The sequence below is a fragment of the Notolepis coatsorum genome (genome assembly GCF_963971535.1).
Source record: "Notolepis coatsorum genome assembly, chromosome: 8".
Lineage (NCBI taxonomy): Eukaryota > Metazoa > Chordata > Actinopteri > Aulopiformes > Paralepididae > Notolepis > Notolepis coatsorum.
The window spans coordinates 133,526,433-133,546,223 of record NC_140172.1 but is presented as its reverse complement, the minus strand read 5'-3'; the positions used below and the strand labels follow the sequence as shown (position 1 = coordinate 133,546,223).

The following is a 19,791-nucleotide window of genomic DNA, read 5'->3' as shown; positions in this document are numbered from 1 at the left end:
CAGCATACATACAGCATAGAAAACCATGATAGTAATAAACCGTGACAGTAATAAATCATTCACATAGTCACTGGAATGGGGGGACAGGGGGTGCCCTAACTGACATACACACAGTTACAGCATTTCAACTAAATATTACAGATATATATTTTAAGCCCCATCTTTTTTTTTTCATATGTTTTGATTACACTGTGTATAGTTGTGTTCTTTTTTTTGTTAAATCTGGGTCCAATCCCTTTGCTGTATAACTGACACTCTTACAGATAGGGAAGAACATTTACATAGAAATATCCCATAAAAATATCCCAATCACAACTGGACTTTTAAACACCCGGCTAATCCTCCCGTTCATGTGATCAAATAGGCACCGCGGGCCAAATAATACAATTGTACGCCGATGATTTAGTACTGTAATGAGAAGGCATTATTAGTCTCTCAGATCGTATGTCTTGTGAGAACCAAGTCACTTCCAAATCATTCCTTATATAATTTAACCTTTGGAGGGACAACCTAATTTTGTGGAGGTCCAAATTCAGCCCATCAGCCCTAGTCCACTCCATTCAATGATATACATATTATATTGGGATGTTCGATATTGGCTTTTTTACCGATATACCGATATTGTCCAACTCTTAATTTCCGATACCGATATCAACCGATACTGATATATGCAAGGTTCCCCCCCCCCCAAAAAAACAGAATAATTTCAGGTAATTAACATTACATATCTCTTGTCGTGGAATTAACACAACATTATGCATACTTTTGACAATAAATAAAATAAGAATTTGTTCTTACTTGCTTGCCTAGGTAAATAAAGGTTAAATAAATATAATTTTTTTTTAATTATTATTATTTTTTAACAGATACAGGTAATTTCCGGTATTACATTTTAATGCCAATATCGGACATCCCTAATATTATATATATTCTACACTACAACCCCACCCAGTACACTCCAAACACATCACTCAAACCCCACCCCAGTACACTCCAAACACATCACTCTAACCCCACCCCGGTACACTCCAAACACATCACTCTAACCCCACCCCAGTACACTCCAAACACATCACTCTAACCCCACCCAGTACACTCCAAACACATCACTCTAACCCCACCCCGGTACACTCCAAACACATCACTCTAACCCCACCCCGGTACACTCCAAACCCACCAGTCACCACTGACTATATGTTTCTCAGAAACGCTAAGCATGCACACGGCTGGGAGTACGGAGAGACGTTACCTTGTCCAGGTCCTCTTTGAACGTGTCCCAGGGTTTGGTGAAGTCGTTGCGAAAGCGGTCCTTGCGGTCCCGGGGCTGAGCGTTGAAAGGCAGGCCCGAGGGGGGCGGGGGCGTGGCTGTTTTCAGCACCCCGATGGGCGTGTAGAGGGGCTGAGGAGGGATGCGGACCGCCTTGCCCCACCCCAGCTTCATCTCAAAGCCCATAACCGTTTTAGCTGCAATGGGAAACGGAAGAGAAGAGAACGTCAGGCCAGACTACCCCTGGAGATCCGATCTGCCCCCTCGCTGGAGACATTTAAGGCCCGTCTAAAAACCCACTTTTATCCCCTGGCCGTGCCTTCTGTCCCGAGGAAACAACCATTGGCTCAGCAGAAGTCCTTCATTCAGATCATTAAATCTCTTTAGAGGTTTGCGCCCATTTCCACATCGTTATCTAGGTTTATTACATGGCGTTTTAACATTAGCCAAAATGCTTGATTGTGATTGGTCAATAGCGCTCGGTTGCCCCTAACAGCGGTCAATTATTTCTCGATAATTCACTGCTGCTATGGGCAACGCGCAATAATGACCGCTGTTAGGGGCAACAGAGCGCTATTGACCAATCACAATCAAGCATTTTGATCGCAGTCACGAAAGCTAAGCTTTACCATTATCAGGTGCAATCAAGTCCACACACCTGCTGGCGATGACAGAGGAGCAACAGAACAACTGCGTCTGCATTTGATCTCGTCTTGTCGATGGTGTAAAATGAATTACGTATATTGTTAGTAGGGATGCCCCGATCGATCGGCCACCGATCGTTATCGGCCGATACTCAGTATAAATATGCAATCTGTGAATTCCGATAATGAGTCATATTCGCCGATCACGGAAACCGATCAAGCGAAGATCTCACTCGCTGTCTGTCTCAGACACACACGACCTGCAAACTGCCGCTGCTCCTCCTCCCTAGCCCGCCCACACCCGTGTAGCGTTTGTAAACACTGAGGACTGAGAGGAGGCTCCTCTGCTCGAGTCTGTAGTGCATTCGACCTGAGCTAACGTTAGCTACCTAGCTATCGTTACTGTTTAAACAAAATTACCCAGTCAACTATTCACGTTTAGTAGGCATTGTCTAACGGTATTTAGCCGGCTAGCTACTGATAGCTCCTGATATCAACAAATTATCCAGAAAGTCTAGTAGTCCATGTTCATACCTCCGTTAGCTTGCGTTAGCTGACGTTAGTTCTCTGTTCAAAACGAAATGTCCCATTGAACTAAAGTTCTGTCTTAACGTCATCTAGCCGGCTAGCAGTAGCTACAGATAGCTCTTGATATCAATGTCTTATAACATTGATTTAATGCGTATTCGAGCTGAGGGCTTGCTGAATGTGAAATGACCAAAGAACCGTAACGTTACCAATAGGGTCCAGCTGCAGGGCAGGAGAATCCTTTTTGGAGCTGGAGGCTACTAGAGTACACACAGACAGTGGAGCTGTTTGCAGATAGCGAGCATTTTGACTTGTTGCGTGGTGGCGATGTCTCGCAGATAATACAAGTACAAGTCTAATTATATAATATATATATTTTATAAAAAAAAAAATTATATAAAATAAAATTTAATTTCTTTTTAATCAAAAACAATCGTATCGGATCGGTATCGGCCGATATGGCTCACGACGATCGGTGGCAAAAAACGTGATCGGGGCATCCCTAATTGTTAGTAAGTTAGCCCTGTAATAAGCGGGATAATGTATAGCTATACTCGGTCATTGTCGCAAAATAATTGACCTTCACTGCGTTTAGAACACCGTGTCGGTCAATTATTTTGCGACAATGACTTCGTAGCTATACATTATCCCTTACATAGAAGCACCAGACAGGACTATTTCCCCATCATTATCTAGGGTTTGGAAGCACCAGGCAGGACTATTTCCACATAGTTATCTAGGGTTTGGAAGCACCAGGCACAGGACTATTTCCACATCGTTATCTAGGGTATAGAAGCACCAGACACAGGACTATTTCCACATCGTTATCTAGGGTTTGGAAGCACCAGGAACAGGACTATTTCCACATCGTTATCTAGGGTATAGAAGGACCAGGCAGGACTATTTCCACATCGTTATCTAGGGTGTATAAGCACCAGACACGGGACTATTTCCACATCTTTATCTAGGGTATAGAAGCACCAGGCAGGACTTACCTGTGGTCATTACGGTGTTGATGACCGGTATAGCCACCGACAGCTGTCATGAGACGTGCACTGAGAGTATGGCCACCGCGGGAATTTTTATGAAACATTCTGATATTTTCGCAGGTCTTGTGCAGTGGTCTCGTGCGTGCCACTGTCAACCAAGCGACCGACAGTGGCACGACTCGAGACGTGCACCGTTTGACAATGATATGCATGCATGCAGCATAATTTGTGAGTGCTCTCGTGAGTCGTGACAAGAGGATGGCCCGCAGGCCGCAGGAATTTCTATAAACATTCTGATACTTTGATTAATTAACTATCTATTCCGTTAGTTAACTATGTATTGATAGATAACTTATTACATATTAATATGATATTGTAAGGGGCAGGACCAGATAAGCTTTGCTTCTTTCTGTCCCTTCTCGAACAAAACCATTTGTCCTGAGCTATGTTGATTATTCCCTCCATAGGAAGATATATTTAAATGTATTTGTATTTTATTTCATTTTTATTTATTTTTTGTTATTACAAATGTGTGTTTATGGTTGAAAATGTTCGAGATAAATAAAGATCAAATCAAATCTAACTGAAGAAGTTATCCCTCTTCTAACAAGAGAGAAAAACATATAGTTTAGCTTTAAACTATAACGTCATTGCTTATTAGGGATGGGTACCGAATTCGGTACTTTAAAGGTACTTACCGAAACACATCGGTACTACCGAGTATCGATTCACGTGAGATACCGTAAAAGAAAGAAAAAATAAATAGTTTGCACTTTTTTTTAACCTTTTTTCTTTTCATGTCAACGTTCACACGCACAATATACGTATCAGGGCCGATGTTCCACTCTACTGGTTAAAGTTGCTTACTCGTGAGTAGTACGTTGTTGATAAAGAAAAATAAGGTCCACAGCCTCTCTGGTGTAAAACAAAGCTATCCAAATGGTTTATTTCTCTTCCACAGCGAAGTCTTTCTTTACAGAAGTGATCCTAAAGCTATTTTCCTAAATATTCACGTCACTACAAGGTAAGAAAACTGTATTTTCCCAGTCTCCAAAATCACAGCCGACTCGACACATGAAAATTCCTCCTCACCTGAAAGCCGTAAATCAACTTGCCGGCTCTTTCCACAGCGAAACGGTCGGCAAGGCACCTTGGTTGAGAGATGCAGGCTTCAATCTATGTTGTTTAGTCTATCTGTTCAGTACTGCTCAGCACTGTTTCAAGATGCACAATGAGCTCTTCAGAGAGAATTGTTGAATATATATATAGATACCCATCCCTATAATGCTTATGTCCAGAGATTCCACCATTGATAACTAAAGTAATGACACTTGACTTACCGGTTATATTATGTTTTGCCTTTTTAAACATGTCCCTTATCACGCTGTCCTCTGGCTGCGCTTAAGCCACGACAGCTGTCACGAGACGCACTGAGAGCTGGCCAGTATACCGCGGGACTTTTTATGAAACATTCTGATATTTTCGCGGGCACGAGACCACTGCACAAGACCCGCGAAAATATCTCCATAACAGTTAAATACGCCTATACGGGCTAAAGAGTTATGATAATAATAATAACTGTAACAAGTGATCCTAATAAAATGTCTATTCGATTCATGCATGTCTGACTGTTAAACAAGTAAAAAATGATGTAAATATGTTGTTAGAATGGTACAAATATTCATCTGGTGACATTCTTCATAGCATTAACACATTTATTGACCCAGAAAATGTATAGTTTGACACCCAAATTCTATGTTCAACATTCTAACAACAAACCCTAACCCAACATTCAAATTTTTGGCAGTTGTTAGAATGTTCGACACATTTGTACCACATGCACAAACCTGCTTGATTATTGCCCCAAATAGCATGCAAGTTGGACAGAGTGGGTATGTCTGGAAAGAAGAGGCTTGTGGGTACCTATAAAACCAATGTGCACTCTGATATATTCATGTGAACAGCCAAGGGACCTTTTGGAAGATGAGCATAGCAGTTTTTTCTAGGCGAAAATTTTACATAATTTTGAATCATTGCCTATTAAAACCCCCTTCCCAACAGTTGGGCTTAATGGAAATGATACCAATGGAAAGCTTAGCTTCTCTAGTTTACAGGGATACCAATACCTTTGTGTTCGCTCAAATATTGAGCGCGCTATGGACCAAGATATTTATTAATGGGCAGAACCTTGATTTTACATGGCGGCCATCTTGAAATCCTTCATGATGACGTGGCCCCTACCCCAAAATGAAAGCTATGATGATGAGGAACACGTGGGGAAAATTTGGTGCTTTTGTCCGGCGTGTCCACATCCTTCTCAAATCTGGTGCTAAGCCACCGCACTAATAGAAGCACCAGGCAGGACGCGGCTCTCTGACGCCTTATTTTCTGGGCCCCCGGCCTGAAAAGTTTGGGAACCCCTGATCTAGGGTGTAGAAGCACCAGACACAGGACTATTTCCACATCGTTATCTAGGGTATAGAAGCACCAGGCAGGACTATTTCCACATCATGATCTAGGGTTTGGAAGCACCAGGCAGGACTATTTCCACATCGTTATCTAGGGTGTAGAAGCACCAGACACAGGACTATTTCCACATCGTTATCTAGGGTATAGAAGCACCAGGCAGGACTATTTCCACATCATTATCTAGGGTTTGGAAGCACCAGGCAGGCCTATTTCCACATCATTATCTAGGGTTTGGAAGCACCAGGCAGGCCTATTTCCACATCGTTATCTAGGGTGTAGAAGCACCAGACACAGGACTATTGTAGTATTTCCACATCGTTATCTAGGGTTTGGAAGCACCAGACACAGGACTATTTCCACATTGTTATCTAGGGTGTAGAAGCACCAGACAGGACTATTTCCACATAGTTATCTAGGGTTTGGAAGCACCAGACACAGGACTATTTCCACATCGTTATCTAGGGTTTGGAAGCACCAGACCCAGGACTATTTCCACATCGTAATCTAGGGTATAGAAGCACCAGGCACAGGACTATTTCCACATAGTTATCTAGGGTTTGGAAGCACCAGGCAGGCCTATTTCCACATCGTTATCTAGGGATGGAAGCACGTGACTATTTCCTATTTAGGATTGTTGAAGCTGTTTGGTGATGTGATTTATAGACTTCAACTGTTAACCCGTTAACGTTCAGCGTACTGCATGCAGTATGACACGCCACTGCGCGGTACGTGAGCCCGTCCCGGCACTTTGCCCTCGTCTGCCGGCTCTCGGCTGCGTTTCTCCAGATCATTCAATACATTGTTGGAAAGTTGAATTTGCCGCCTTTCGATCGTCACCACACTCCACCTATTGCGTGCTTCGGGTCTCGAGTTACAAGACGAAATATCCGGCAAGCGTCATTTGACAAGCCGCTCGGACGAGTGACCATGTCCGGTTGTGAACTGACCAGTCACCACTGATGGCGAAAATGATTGACCACCGTTGTAGCCACGAAAGCGATCCCAAACGAGCGATTTTTATAAACTTTAGACCAGTTCCCACCTCAGCTGGAACCCAAAAACAGTCAACACAAAAGTAAGGAGCAAATGTTTTACTTCAGTGTGTTCAAACCTCTGTTACTCTATTACATTAGCACTCAAAGTGATTTCTCTTTATTGTGTAATAAACTTAAGAATGTTACCTTTCAAAAGAGACCAGACTCATGCATGTGCTAAAAGTATAAAAAATCGCAAATTACTTTGGGTATGCAATCGACAGGCGTTTTATGCAAAATGTGCCTGCCTGTTAACCACTTAAAGGAAAATTCCAACATTTTGGGAAATTAGCTTATTTGCCATCTACCCTGGAGTTAGACAAGAAGATACATACCCTTTTCTTCTCTGTGCATGCAGTAGGAGTAGGAGGACGTTGGGAACTAGGCTAATGGAGGAACCTACTTCCAGTGACTGACGCTAAGCTAGGCTAACGGTGCACGTCTTCCTACTCCTACTGCATGCACAGAGAAGAAAAAGGTATGTATCTTAACACTCCAACATTTTGGGAACCCTGGAGTTAGACAAGATGCAGCATACCTTTTTCTTCTCTGTGCATGCAGTAGGAGTAGGAAGACGTTGGGAACTAGGCTAATGGAGGAACCTACTTCCAGTGACGCTAAGCTAGGCTAACGGTGCGCGTCTTCCTAATCCTACTGCATGCACAGAGAAGAAAAAAGGTATGTATCTCAGCGTTTCCGTTAGCCGGTAATTACCGGAATTTGACCGGCAAAATCTGTTGAAGTCCGACATATTTAATCTCTCCGGTCTTAATGTCCGGTGAAAATAATTCCCTGAGTCTAAGCACAATTTGATTATTTGAATTGTATTAAAATAGGCTAAAATTAAATAGCCTATGCGATGAACGAAACAATCATTACATTTGTTTCCTCGTTGCTTCTAATAATGACAACGACGTTGTCAGCGAGAGCTTAGTGCTGGGTGTGCGAACTTTTGTGAAGCTGCAGAGCCATAGCAACAGCAGCACAATGCAGTATTCCAGCAGTACTCCAATTCAGCCATTTTCAGCCAATGTTGGGTGGGGGGCTCTGCTGTGCGGTTCCCAGAAAAGAGCCAATAACAGCTGAATCAGCTGCTCTGCAGCGCCATACTCTTTGCAAATAAGTCGTTGCGAGGTGGAGAGAGTCGTCACGCAAACCACGATAATGTTGCCGTCTCTCTGCTTTCTCAGTTCTTCGCTTGATATAATTAATACAAATGTCCAATATAACGGAATTCGTTAGCTCATAAAAATGTGATTATAACAGACTGCTGTTTAGTGTCGGACCGACTGCCCACATACGCGGTCTATTTTATTTCAAGTCAGCAGCAGCACGGAGTATCGAGGGACTTATTTTATTTGGAATATATTAATGACTGTACACGCAAAAGTAGCCTAGTTTTAAGTAATACTATTATAAATCTACATGCCTTGAGGATGACATTCTTTATATAGCCTGCCTATCAATTGTTTTAAAGCTCAATAAACTATGACCGGAATTAATCTCATTTGTCCGGTAGATTGAAATCTTGCAGGTCACGGAGACCGGCAACAATTTTTTCTAACGGAAACCCTGATGTATCTTCTTGTCTAACTCCAGGGTAGATAGCAAATAAGCTAATTTCGCATAATGTTGGAGTTTTCCTTTAACACTTTGAATGCCCAGCAGGGGGCGCACATTTAGTGCTTGAATGCCCACATCCACTTCAATGTTAGCATTAATATCGCCTAATCTATGTTTTAAATTATGGCTATGTGTCTAATCTGCCCGTCGCATTATCAATGACCTATTTCCAGTCAACATTGTCGAAGCAGATTGTTTTTTTTATCGGTTCATTTCCGTTTCATAGCATTTAGAAAAAAAAACTCGTTTTCACACAAAAAAAAGAGGATTCCATGATAATCGCCCCGTACTGTAATATTCTAGAACGTTGTCATTTGTCTGCCTATTTATGAATAGTTTTCAAATAAACGCTAGATTATCGATAGTATATGTGTACTTGTGCACGCTGGTGCCGCACGCTGAAAATCGATTCTCTCAGTTCCTGATCGCTCTTAGAGTCAAACAGCCATATCACATTATAGGGGAAACGCTTATATCTCCGTGAAAACGGGTCTGATTATCCTAAGACTGGTAACATCGATTCCTTACCTGAGATCAGATGGTATCCAAATGGTTTATTCCAATTCCTGATCGCCATTCGAAAAAATCTATCCTTTTATTGATCAACGGTAGACTCAGTTGATGAAATATGAATTCAGATTGCTAATAAAAAAAGAGAAAAAAACGAATATTCTCGTTATGGGCATTCAACCCGCGGGGGGTAAACCCGAGAAAACTCGGGTTGGGCATTCAAAGTGTTAAGGATCGGGCAAAAATGGGGCTAGTCTTTTATTTTATTTTTAGGATTTCAAAGTAATTTGCGATTTTTTATACTTTATAGTTATAGCACATGCATGAGTAATGCAGTGTTAGATAGTTAGTAAGTGGTGCAGTACCGTCCAGTGCAGCCAGGGCTCTCTCGGCGTCCCTCCGCGTCATGAATGCCACGAAGCCTCGGTTGGTCGTCCTGGTTCGCTCCTCGTCAGTCCGTGGCCACATGATCTTCACGCTCGCCAGCGGGCCGTACTTCCCGAACTCTTTGCAGAGCATCTCCTCGTTCATCTGGTGAGGAACAGGACATTAACACAGTAGGGCTGGGCGATATGGTCTAAAAATTTTATCTCTGATTTTTTCACACCACCTCCGATTTACATCGATTTATTTCTCTTAACTACAAACGCCAAGGAAATCATTCAAATAAATTTTGTTTTTATTTGACACAAAACCATTATCAAACCAAGATACATTTCCCTATTGGGATTGAAGTGCAAACCTAACTTTCACCAATCTTTACTTTTTGTAAAGTAAAAGGTGACTTCTTAAAAAAAAAAATTTAAGTGAAAATCGTTTTTCATTTTTAAACATAGTCCTAAATCATGAATTCGAATTAATCAATCAAATCGATTTATCGCCCAGCCCTATAACACAGTGATCCAAACACAGTTTCCTGAACGCAGGGCTTTCCCTAAACGATGGTACAGGGGCGCCGCTATGATGACGTGCCAGCGCGTGTTGACTAATATTAATATAGATATATATATATTTATATTTCTTTTATTTCTTGCAGTGAAAGCTTGGGGCCAGCTTAGAAACAGATGCATCGTTCTCCGGATGGGAGTCTACTACATAGACTCCATGACTGTCCACTACATACAGACTCCATGACTGTCAGGCGTTGCAGGGCCACGGCTAAGAGAATAGTGAAAGACTCTAGCCTCCCAAACAACTGCCTCTTTGCACTGCTGCAGTCAGGTAAGCGCTACCGGAGTCACATGGCCAGTACAGAGACTCAGAAGGAGCTTCTATCGCCAGGCAAGCACTACCGGAGTCTCATGACCGGTACAGAGAGACTCAGAAGGAGCTTCTATCGCCAGGCAAGCGCTACCGTAGTCTCATGGCCGGTACAGAGAGACTCAGAAGGAGCTTCTATCCCCAGGCCATCAGGATGCTCAATGGCTCTATGTAACACTAACCCATCCATTCTACATTCACACATCCACACACTGACTTTAAACATTCACCTTTAACATTAACATTCAGACACTGACACTTTAACACTACACTATATTTTATCTATTACTAAAAGATTTGCACGACCTCTCTAGTACCTCATCTTTGCATTTTGTACTTTAGTTTTGTATAGAGTTAGGTCTTTACTATTACATTTTTACTGTATGAAACTCAATCTCAGAGGCTCATACAGAACCAAGCATTTCACTGCAATGTATTGTACTTTATATGCGACAAATAAAACAGAACGTGAACTTGCAGGTGAGCTCCGGTACCTTTGGGTTAATGCAGCCGATGTACAGGTTAATAAAACAGAAGGTGAACATCAACATGCAGGTGAGTTCCGGTACCTTTGGGTTAATGCAGCCGATGTACAGGTTAATAAAACAGAAGGTGAACATCAACATGCAGGCGAGTTCCGGTACCTTTGGGTTAATGCAGCCGATGTACTTTATATATTTAAATAAAATAGAAGGTGAACTTGCAGGTGAGTTCCTGTACCTTTGGGTTAATGCAGCCGATGTACAGGTTTGTGGTGTTCGGCACCGTTGGGTCATCGTCGAATACTAGAGAGAAATGGAACCGATGTTAACACAAGTTATAACAGGGTTCTCCAGCAAACACATGTCCAACCAGTTCATCTAAATCCAATCCAACTTTATTTATAAAGCGCTTTAACAGCCACAGGGGCACAAAGTGCTGTACAGAGGCAGCATATTAAGAAACTATAAGCAGCACTAAAGAATAGATAAAAAAACAAGAGTACTAAAAAGGAAAAAAAATATAAACATAGGCAACAATAAAAATGAATAGCTGAGAGTACTTAAAAGTACTTAAAAGCAAAGGACACAGTAACGAAACGATACAACAATAACACAATAAAACAATAAGATCATAAAATCAACAAGCTACATGGTCTCGAAAGCCAGAGAGAAAAGGTGGGTCTTAAGGAGGCTTTTAAAATGCTGCATCGGTTCTATTTGTTACCCGACTTCTTAGGGACCCTCATTTATCAATGCTGCGTACGCACAGATATGTGCGTAAACCGTGCGTACGATAATTTCTAAGCAAAGTGTGGGATTTATCAACATGAACGTGTGCTTGAGATTGTGCGTATATATACGCACAGCTCAGACCGCGCGTACATGTCACCAAGCGGTAGAATAGGAAGACTGCAGACGGACGGAATAAGCTTTCATGCATTCGTTTCAACACCGACGTCTTCGGTATGACCCGTAATTAATTATAGGCAATTGTAAAATAGCGACAGTAGTGTAATTATTGTCAAACCCTATAAATAGCATTTGGAATAGGTCTTTCCGAATTAATGCAGCATGGTGTGTGTTCCACGGGGAGCTGTTTTCAGGGCAGTCTATTTGCAGAGAGAACATAATTAAGTAGAGTCCGCTACCCAAGACACATTCTCCTTGATTTGTACTGCAATTTGGGACCCAAATTGGAGTGTGGAACAAAACGCACAAATTCCATCCCGTGCACATTCAAGTCCTCTCCACCCTCGGGTGTTTGGCCACCAGCACGGTCCATCGTGATATTGGAGATGAATCGAGCAATAGACTGTACCAACCATGTAGCTGTCAAAGCTCCATCACAAATTCAGTTATGTGAATAGAAAGGGATTCCACTGAGTCAATGTAATGTACATGCGATTCGCATTTGGCTGATGCATGTCGTTGCTGGTGACCGGGAAATTGTAATGTTATTAGTGGGGTATCTGTAATTAAAATATCACTTAAATGAAGGTGATCGGGGTTATCCACTGAAGCCATAGTTAATGACTGACCAACCGACCCAACAGGAGCGCAATTATAACAGGCTTACGTGCGCACAAGAGCCATTTAGAGCGCAGTAAGTTTCCCCTAGGATTTTTTTCAGGGGGGGTGGTAGGCCCCCCAAAACTACTAGTGTTGTCGCGGGGCGCGCGTGTCACAGATACGTGGTGTCAACAGTGTCGTCATAGACGCGCGCAGTAAAGTTTAAATATCAACATTGTCTGGCCATCCTCAGTAAATATCAAACTTTCCAAAGACCAGAGTTGGGACGGGCACGCACTTATATCAACTATCCAGTTAGTTTTTATATAATTTAGCTAGCTCGCCAACGGTAGTGATTAAAGCAAACTTTATATAAAAAAAAAATAGAATAAAAAATTAAATTGTATATAATAAAAAAATATATATATTTTTTCAGGGGGGGCGGGGGTCCCGTTGGCGGGCGGAGGAACGAAAATGGAACACTTTTTTTTTATCCACTTTTTCTCCCATTTTCTATTTTTCTCCCACCCCAATTTCGTATCATCCAATTCAACCCTCTCCTGTCTCGAACGCTGTTTCTTGCCTCCCACAAGCCGGCTGCAATGTGGACTAAGTCATACATAGCACGAGTCCCCTCCGATACTCGCGGTAACAGCAGTCGCATCTTTTCACCTGCGCGGCGCGATCTTTCAGCGTCAGGGGTCTGCGCTTTGGAGGGGCGCCGCCCCCATCGCTTCCTGATTCTACTGCGCAGGCGCACCAACCGACCTGTAGGAGTCGCTGTCCACAACGCCCGATCCCCACCCATCAGTTTCCCACCCCCTAATACTGCCAATGTGTATTAGTACGGACGACCAGCTAAACTGAAAGCAATGTGGAGCGCTGGGCTCGAACAGGCGAACCCAGCGTCTCCAGTATTCGTGGTGAGCGCCTTGCCCACTGCACCATGTAGCCGCCCAAAATAGAACACTTTCTACGCATTATTGATAAACGAGGGCCCTGGTTCATATATTATTTTCAAGCATAGGCAGATTTATTCCATTAATTATGGAATTTACAAGACGCAGAATAAATGACGGGGACACTGAAGGATGAGAAGGTGTCTCACTTGATCGTCTCAATAAGGGTGCGTCCAGGTCCCCGTACCCCCCCACACCGCCGGCTCCTCCCGCCGCTCCTCCGGGGTCATTCTTCTTTCGTTTGTGCCGTTCCTCTCGCTCCTCCTGGATCCTGCCAGGGAACAATGATCAGCCAACAGAACACACAGGAAGCTACAGAACACACAGAACAGCCAACAGAACACACAGGAAGCTACAGAACACACAGAACAGCCAACAGAACACACAGGAAGCTACAGAACACACAGGACAGCCAACAGAACACACAGGAAGCTACAGAACACACAGAACACACAGGAAGCTACAGAACACACAGGAAGCTACTAGGGCTGACCTTCGGGGGGGAAAAGGAATTCGAAGCTTCGGGGCCGAGATTCTATTTTAATTCGAAGCTTCGAGATTATTTTTATTTTTTTTTTATGTTGTGGGACTTGTACAGCACTTTGTTCAACTTTGTCAGTGCTGTAAAGTTTAAACCTTTTTAAACCTCAGACAAACGAAACACTTTGCTTTCATGAAATATTGTAAGCCGTCATTTGAGGCTTTATAAAAGCAGCACAATGAACACAAATCTGTCAGTGCCGAGTCCGACCTCATCTTAAATAACAAACAGCATTGCTTGTTGTAATTAACAAAGAGTCAGAGTTGATTTTGCACACAAAAAATTAAAAAATTCATATTCAAAGCCCATGCGCATCGAACGAAGCTTCGAAGTATTTAAGACAGCCCTAGAAGCTACAGAACACACAGGAAGCTACAGAACATGACTGAGGCCAGGGAACAGTGATCTTCAGCCAACAGAACACATGGGAAGATACAGAACATGACTGAGGGCAGGGAACAGAACACACAGGAAGCTACAGAACACACAGGAAGCTACAGAACACACAGGAAGCTACAGAACACGACTGAGGGCAGGGAACAGAACACACAGGAAGCTACAGAACACACAGGAAGCTACAGAACACGACTGAGGGCAGGGAACAGCACACACAGGAAGCTACAGAACACACAGGAAGCTACAGAACACGACTGAGGGCAGGGAACAGAACACACAGGAAGCTACAGAACACACAGGAAGCTACAGAACACACAGGAAGCTACAGAACAGCCAACAGAACACACAGGAAGCTACAGAACACACAGGAAGCTACAGAACAGCCAACAGAACACACAGGAAGCTGCTACAGAACACACAGGAAGCTACAGAACAGCCAACAGAACACACAGGAAGCTACAGAACAGCCAACAGAACACACAGGAAGCTACAGAACAGCCAACAGAACACACAGGAAGCTACAGAACAGCCAACAGAACACACAGAAAACATGACTGAGGCCAGGGAACCGTGATCTTCAGCCAACAGAACACACAGGAAGCTACAGAACAGCCAAGAGAACACACAGGAAGCTACAGAACAGCCAACAGAACACACAGGAAGCTACAGAACACACAGGAAGCTACAGAACAGCCAACAGAACACACAGGAAGCTACAGAACACACAGGAAGCTACAGAACACACAGGAAGCTACAGAACAGCCAACAGAACACACAGGAAGCTACAGAACACACAGGAAGCTACAGAACATGACTGAGGCCAGGGAACAGACGTACTGCTTCAGCTCCTCTTTAAACAGCTCCAAATTGCTCTTCTTCTTCTCCTCAGTCTTCTTCTTGAGTGCCTGGAACAGACATTAGTTATTTTTTTATTATTCCCCCCCCCCCCCCCCCTTCTTTTTCCGTTTTTCTCCCCTCCCAATGTTAGTCGTTATGCCAATTCACAATCCCCTTCCTGGTCGTTGCGCACTCTACCCCCTACTGTCGGTCCGGGAGGGCGGAGGCTATCACATGCTTCCTCCGACACATGTGTAGCCAGCCCACCGCTTCTTTTCACCTGGCAGCGCGGACTCTCACTGGGAGAGTGTAATGTGTGGAAGGTCACACTACCTCTCCTAGATCCTTCCCTTGCTGTGCAGGCGCCCCGACCGAACTGTAGGAGTCGCTGTTTATAATTAGCGATTTCCATTCATATTTCATCAATCTAGCCTCACGTTACCACTGGCACTCTCTCTGAGCTCGAATTGGGAAAATACCGCCCGCTATCGTTTCTCCGGATGGTACTGCACCCCATTGGATTGGATTGAATGAAACGCATGGGGGGGGAAAATAGTCTGGATTCCACATTTTACTTGTCAGGCAAGTAACCGGAGACGATCCAAGTCATTGCCCACCATCAGAACAGCGTGGAATATGTCTTTTGACAACCCAGCGTTGGATCAATAAACGCGGCCCGCCACAGTCTAATTAGTCCCGCCACAGTTGTATAATTTTACTATTTTTTTTTTAATATAAAGTTTGCCAATAGGGATGCATCAGTAGTATTGGCAGTGGTAGTAGTCGTAATAGTAATCCACTATATATATTTTTTTTCTAAAAAATAAACCAGTTCAACACAGGTAACGACTTTTGCTTAATTTCTTTGATGGCTCAAATGTATGCTCTAGTCCAGGGGTTCCCAAAGTGGGGGTCGCCAGATGATTTGCAAAAAAGAAAATTATTAATTCATGTCATCACAAACACTGGCATTTAAAGGGTACAAATAAAACAATTCCTGCACCAGAATGCAGGAAATGAAGTCTTTGTAACACAACATTTCCTGGTGGGGGACCCCCCGCTTAAAAAGTGGCCTGACTGGGGCTATATTTCGCACTATATTTCCTGGCCTGAATGATTTTCCCAGCCTCCAATGCTTATTAGTGTGTGTGCGTTTGAACGTTTGCATGTTTCAACCATACATTTCCATTTTTTTTACCTCCTATAATAGTGGGGGTTGCGGCTCTCTGACACTGTTATTTCGGGGGTCGCGGCCTGAAAACTTTGGGAACAGTGGTTCCTAAACCTCTCCTCGAGACACCCCAGCCGTTCCATGTATTTGTTAAATTCCACCACCAGCACACTATTATTATTTATTCAACTAATAAAGGGCTAGTTAAGTTGAATCAGGTGTGCCGGTGGTGGAATTTAACAAATACATTGAACGGCTGGGGTGCTTCGAGGAGAGGATTGGGAAGCACTAGTCTAGTCGATTGTGTTTTGAGCACAAAGTTCATCATAGATCTAGCCTCTTTATTTTGCTCTCAAAGTGCACCAGATTGATGCATTTAACTTTGAAATGTACAAAAAATAAAGTTCCGGGGGGGCATGCCCCCGGACCCCCATAGAGGGTCGGAGGTTCACCCCCCATAGTCTTTGAAAATCCTGTGGGAAACACTGTACTACATCTCCCGTGACTCTTAGCGGGGGATGATGTAGCATAAGAGACTAGTAAAAGTGAGGCGTGTCGTTACCTAGCTTAACGCTAACGTTAGTTAAAAAGGTTTTTAACCGCGACGGGCATATAGTAATGGCGAGGATATAAAGCATGTTAAAGACGCATTTATTGGTTGCGTTGCTCGCAGAGTATACATAGAAACAGCGCGACTCCCGAGTCCCAAGAGGAGTTATCACAGGCTGCAGAACGCAGGACTGAAGAGCTCACGTTACACGTTGCGCATGTAATGACTGAAGCCGCGTTTTGATTACGTCATCACAACAACACGTTAGGTATTCATGCTATATTATGTTATTATGTTATTTGATACTATCTTGTCTAGCACAGTCTCTGGAGCGTAACAGTAAGAAGCATTTTGTATGAAAGTATTCTGTACTTCTGTATGACAACTATTAAAGAACTTGAACAACTTGAACTTGGTAGGTTACGAACGTAACCCTGTTCTTTGACATTCTGTGATATTTTTTCGGTGCTAAAACCCTTTCTGCCGAAGTGCCTTTTTTAACCATTTTCAGCCGATAATTCGGTGCATCCCTACTAGTTAGCACTACGCCCAGCGTCCTAACAGAAGAAGAGGGACTTACAGACTTCTTGATGTCGCTGGTCTGTACAGGAGAAGAGGGACTTACAGACTTCTTGATGTCGCTGACGCTGGCCTGTACAGGAGAGGCATTTTGGGCCACGGGGGGAACCTTAGTGGCAGGTCGGTACAGCTTGCTCTTCCTAACTTCTGCTTCTTCCTCCTCTGCAAAATAATCATAATAATCACCATCATAATCAAAATAAATAATAACTAATAATAAATATAATCACAATCAAAATAAATAATAACTAATAATAAATATAATCACAATCATAATAAAATAATAACTAGTAATAAGCATAATAACTAGCAGTAATATTAAATCATAATACTAAATAATAACTAGTAACAATCAAAATAAATAATAAATAAATATAATCACAATAATAAATAACTCGTAATAATCATAATAATAACTAGTAATATAATCATCATCGTAATAAACATAATTTTATTTTTTTACAAAGTTAGAGAAAAATATGAAAAATAGGGAATCATAGTTAGGAACATGAATTAAATAATTCATTTAAGTTAAATAAATATATCATGGGAATATATAGAGAATAGAGGACAAGTGAATTAAAATAAAAGGGTGCAAAAATGCACTTTGAGATTCAATAGATGATGATTCAACAGATAATGATGATTCAACAGATAATGATGATTCAACAGATAATGATGATTCAACAGATGATGATTCAACAGATAATAATGATTGAGCTCTGACAGGTTGTTCTGCTGTCTACTGTCTGGCGGCAAACAGCGTTTACACTGTGGAACTAGGGCTGCACTCGGGCCAACAGGGGGTTAAAACTAGGGCTGCACTCAAGCCAACAGGGGGTTAAAACTAGGGCTGCACTCAAGCCAACAGGGGGTTAAAACCAGGGCTGCACTCAAGCCAACAGGGGGTTAAAACTAGGGCTGCACTCAAGCCAACAGGGGGTTAAAACCAGGGCTGCACTCAAGCCAACAGGGGGTTAAAACTAGGGCTGCACTCAAGCCAACAGGGGGTTAAAACCAGGGCTGCACTCAAGCCAACAGGGGGTTAAAACCAGGGCTGCACTAAAGCCAACAGGGGGTTAAAACTAGGGACAACGTCATCGGCCATTCAATCAAACCTTTATTTATTCTCGAAAAGACAATTGAGGTCACCCTCATTTTCAATGTCGTCGAGACTTTTCATTTCAATGCACACATTTCTACAATATAACAATAATACATATGAATAACTACTATCTATATACTTTTCACACATAGACCGCAGTCCAGAGAGTGCCCCACAGCAATTAATATAGTATATGAACATAGGCATAAAATCAGCACACAATTGACAGAATAAAAAACAATGCATAAATTGCAGCCATAAGAATAGGTCTAGCCCTATAAGATTCCCTATATGGGAAGAGCAAGGCATACACTCATTAGGGGATATTTTTAACAAACAGGGTTTTTGTAGTGATAAAGAAATACGCAAAAAATTTAATCTCACCAAGTCCACATGGCTTTTTCACAAACAGTTAGAGCTATGTTTGAAGTCTCACGGTGTTCCATTAGACAGACCAATTGAACACCACAGATACCACAAATTCTTCTACTCAAGAGAGACATCGAGAGGTTTTGTTTCAGAATTTTATCATCAATTACTAACGTCCTCGTATGAAACCCTCCAACTTGACTCTGTCTGGAGGAGGGATATACCAGACCTGGAAAACGACTTTGATTGGCAAGGAGCCTGGGCAAATGTCCGACTTACATCAAGGAACCCGGATCATCAACAAATCAATCTTAACTATATTCACAGGACATACTTGACTCCTATAAGACTGTGCCGAATGGGGCTCAAACAAGATTCCAAATGCACCCAATGTACAAATGGGGACGAAGGGACATTTATGCACATGTATTGGGACTGCTCACCAGTTAAGGCATTCTGGAAAGATGTGACCCAACAAATATCAAAACTCGTATCTTGGAATATACCTGTACACCCCTCGGTATTGCTGTTGAATGATGTTTTTGAGTTTGCAGTGAATCCACAGCTAAAGAGATTGGTTTTATCGGGTATCACAGTAGCCAAAAAGCTGATCGCATCACGCTGGTTTCAACCGGAAAAAATGTGCCGTAAAGTTTGGTTTCTTACATATCTCGATGTAATTTACCATGAAATATCTACAGCAAGAATTCTGGGTCTCAATGAATCCAAAATGTCAATGTGGTTAGAAGTGGTGGAGAGAATAAAAGCTAGCTTATAATGGTAGTGTCTGGTTAGGTGCGAGGGATAGTGGAGGTACTTCTCAAGGTGGGGTCCGGGAGGGGGGGGTTCGAGCTGAGCATATGTATGTAGGTTTTTTTTTTTAGATAACAGGTATTATGGGTATATCTTATATAAAACAACTAACCAAAAGGTGATCCCATTGGATGTGCCCTGACAATTAATGCTTGT

At 42.6% G+C, this 19,791-nt stretch overlaps 1 protein-coding gene across 3 annotated transcripts in view; it reads right to left on the bottom strand.

The window, feature by feature from the left end:
• LOC311233658 (U2 snRNP-associated SURP motif-containing protein) overlaps nt 1-19,791 on the bottom strand; it is a 73,496-nt gene that overhangs the window by 42,024 nt on the left and 11,681 nt on the right. For all 3 annotated transcript variants that reach the window (XM_084320638.1, XM_084320639.1, XM_084320640.1), the window contains exons 4-9: nt 17,395-17,510; nt 15,049-15,116; nt 13,424-13,545; nt 11,045-11,109; nt 9,430-9,595; nt 1,250-1,464 (exon numbers count right to left, since the gene is read on the bottom strand). In XM_084320638.1, coding sequence (XP_084176764.1) covers nt 1,250-1,464; nt 9,430-9,595; nt 11,045-11,109; nt 13,424-13,545; nt 15,049-15,116; nt 17,395-17,510 — 752 coding nt within the window. The remainder of the gene's footprint in view (nt 1-1,249; nt 1,465-9,429; nt 9,596-11,044; nt 11,110-13,423; nt 13,546-15,048; nt 15,117-17,394; nt 17,511-19,791) is intronic.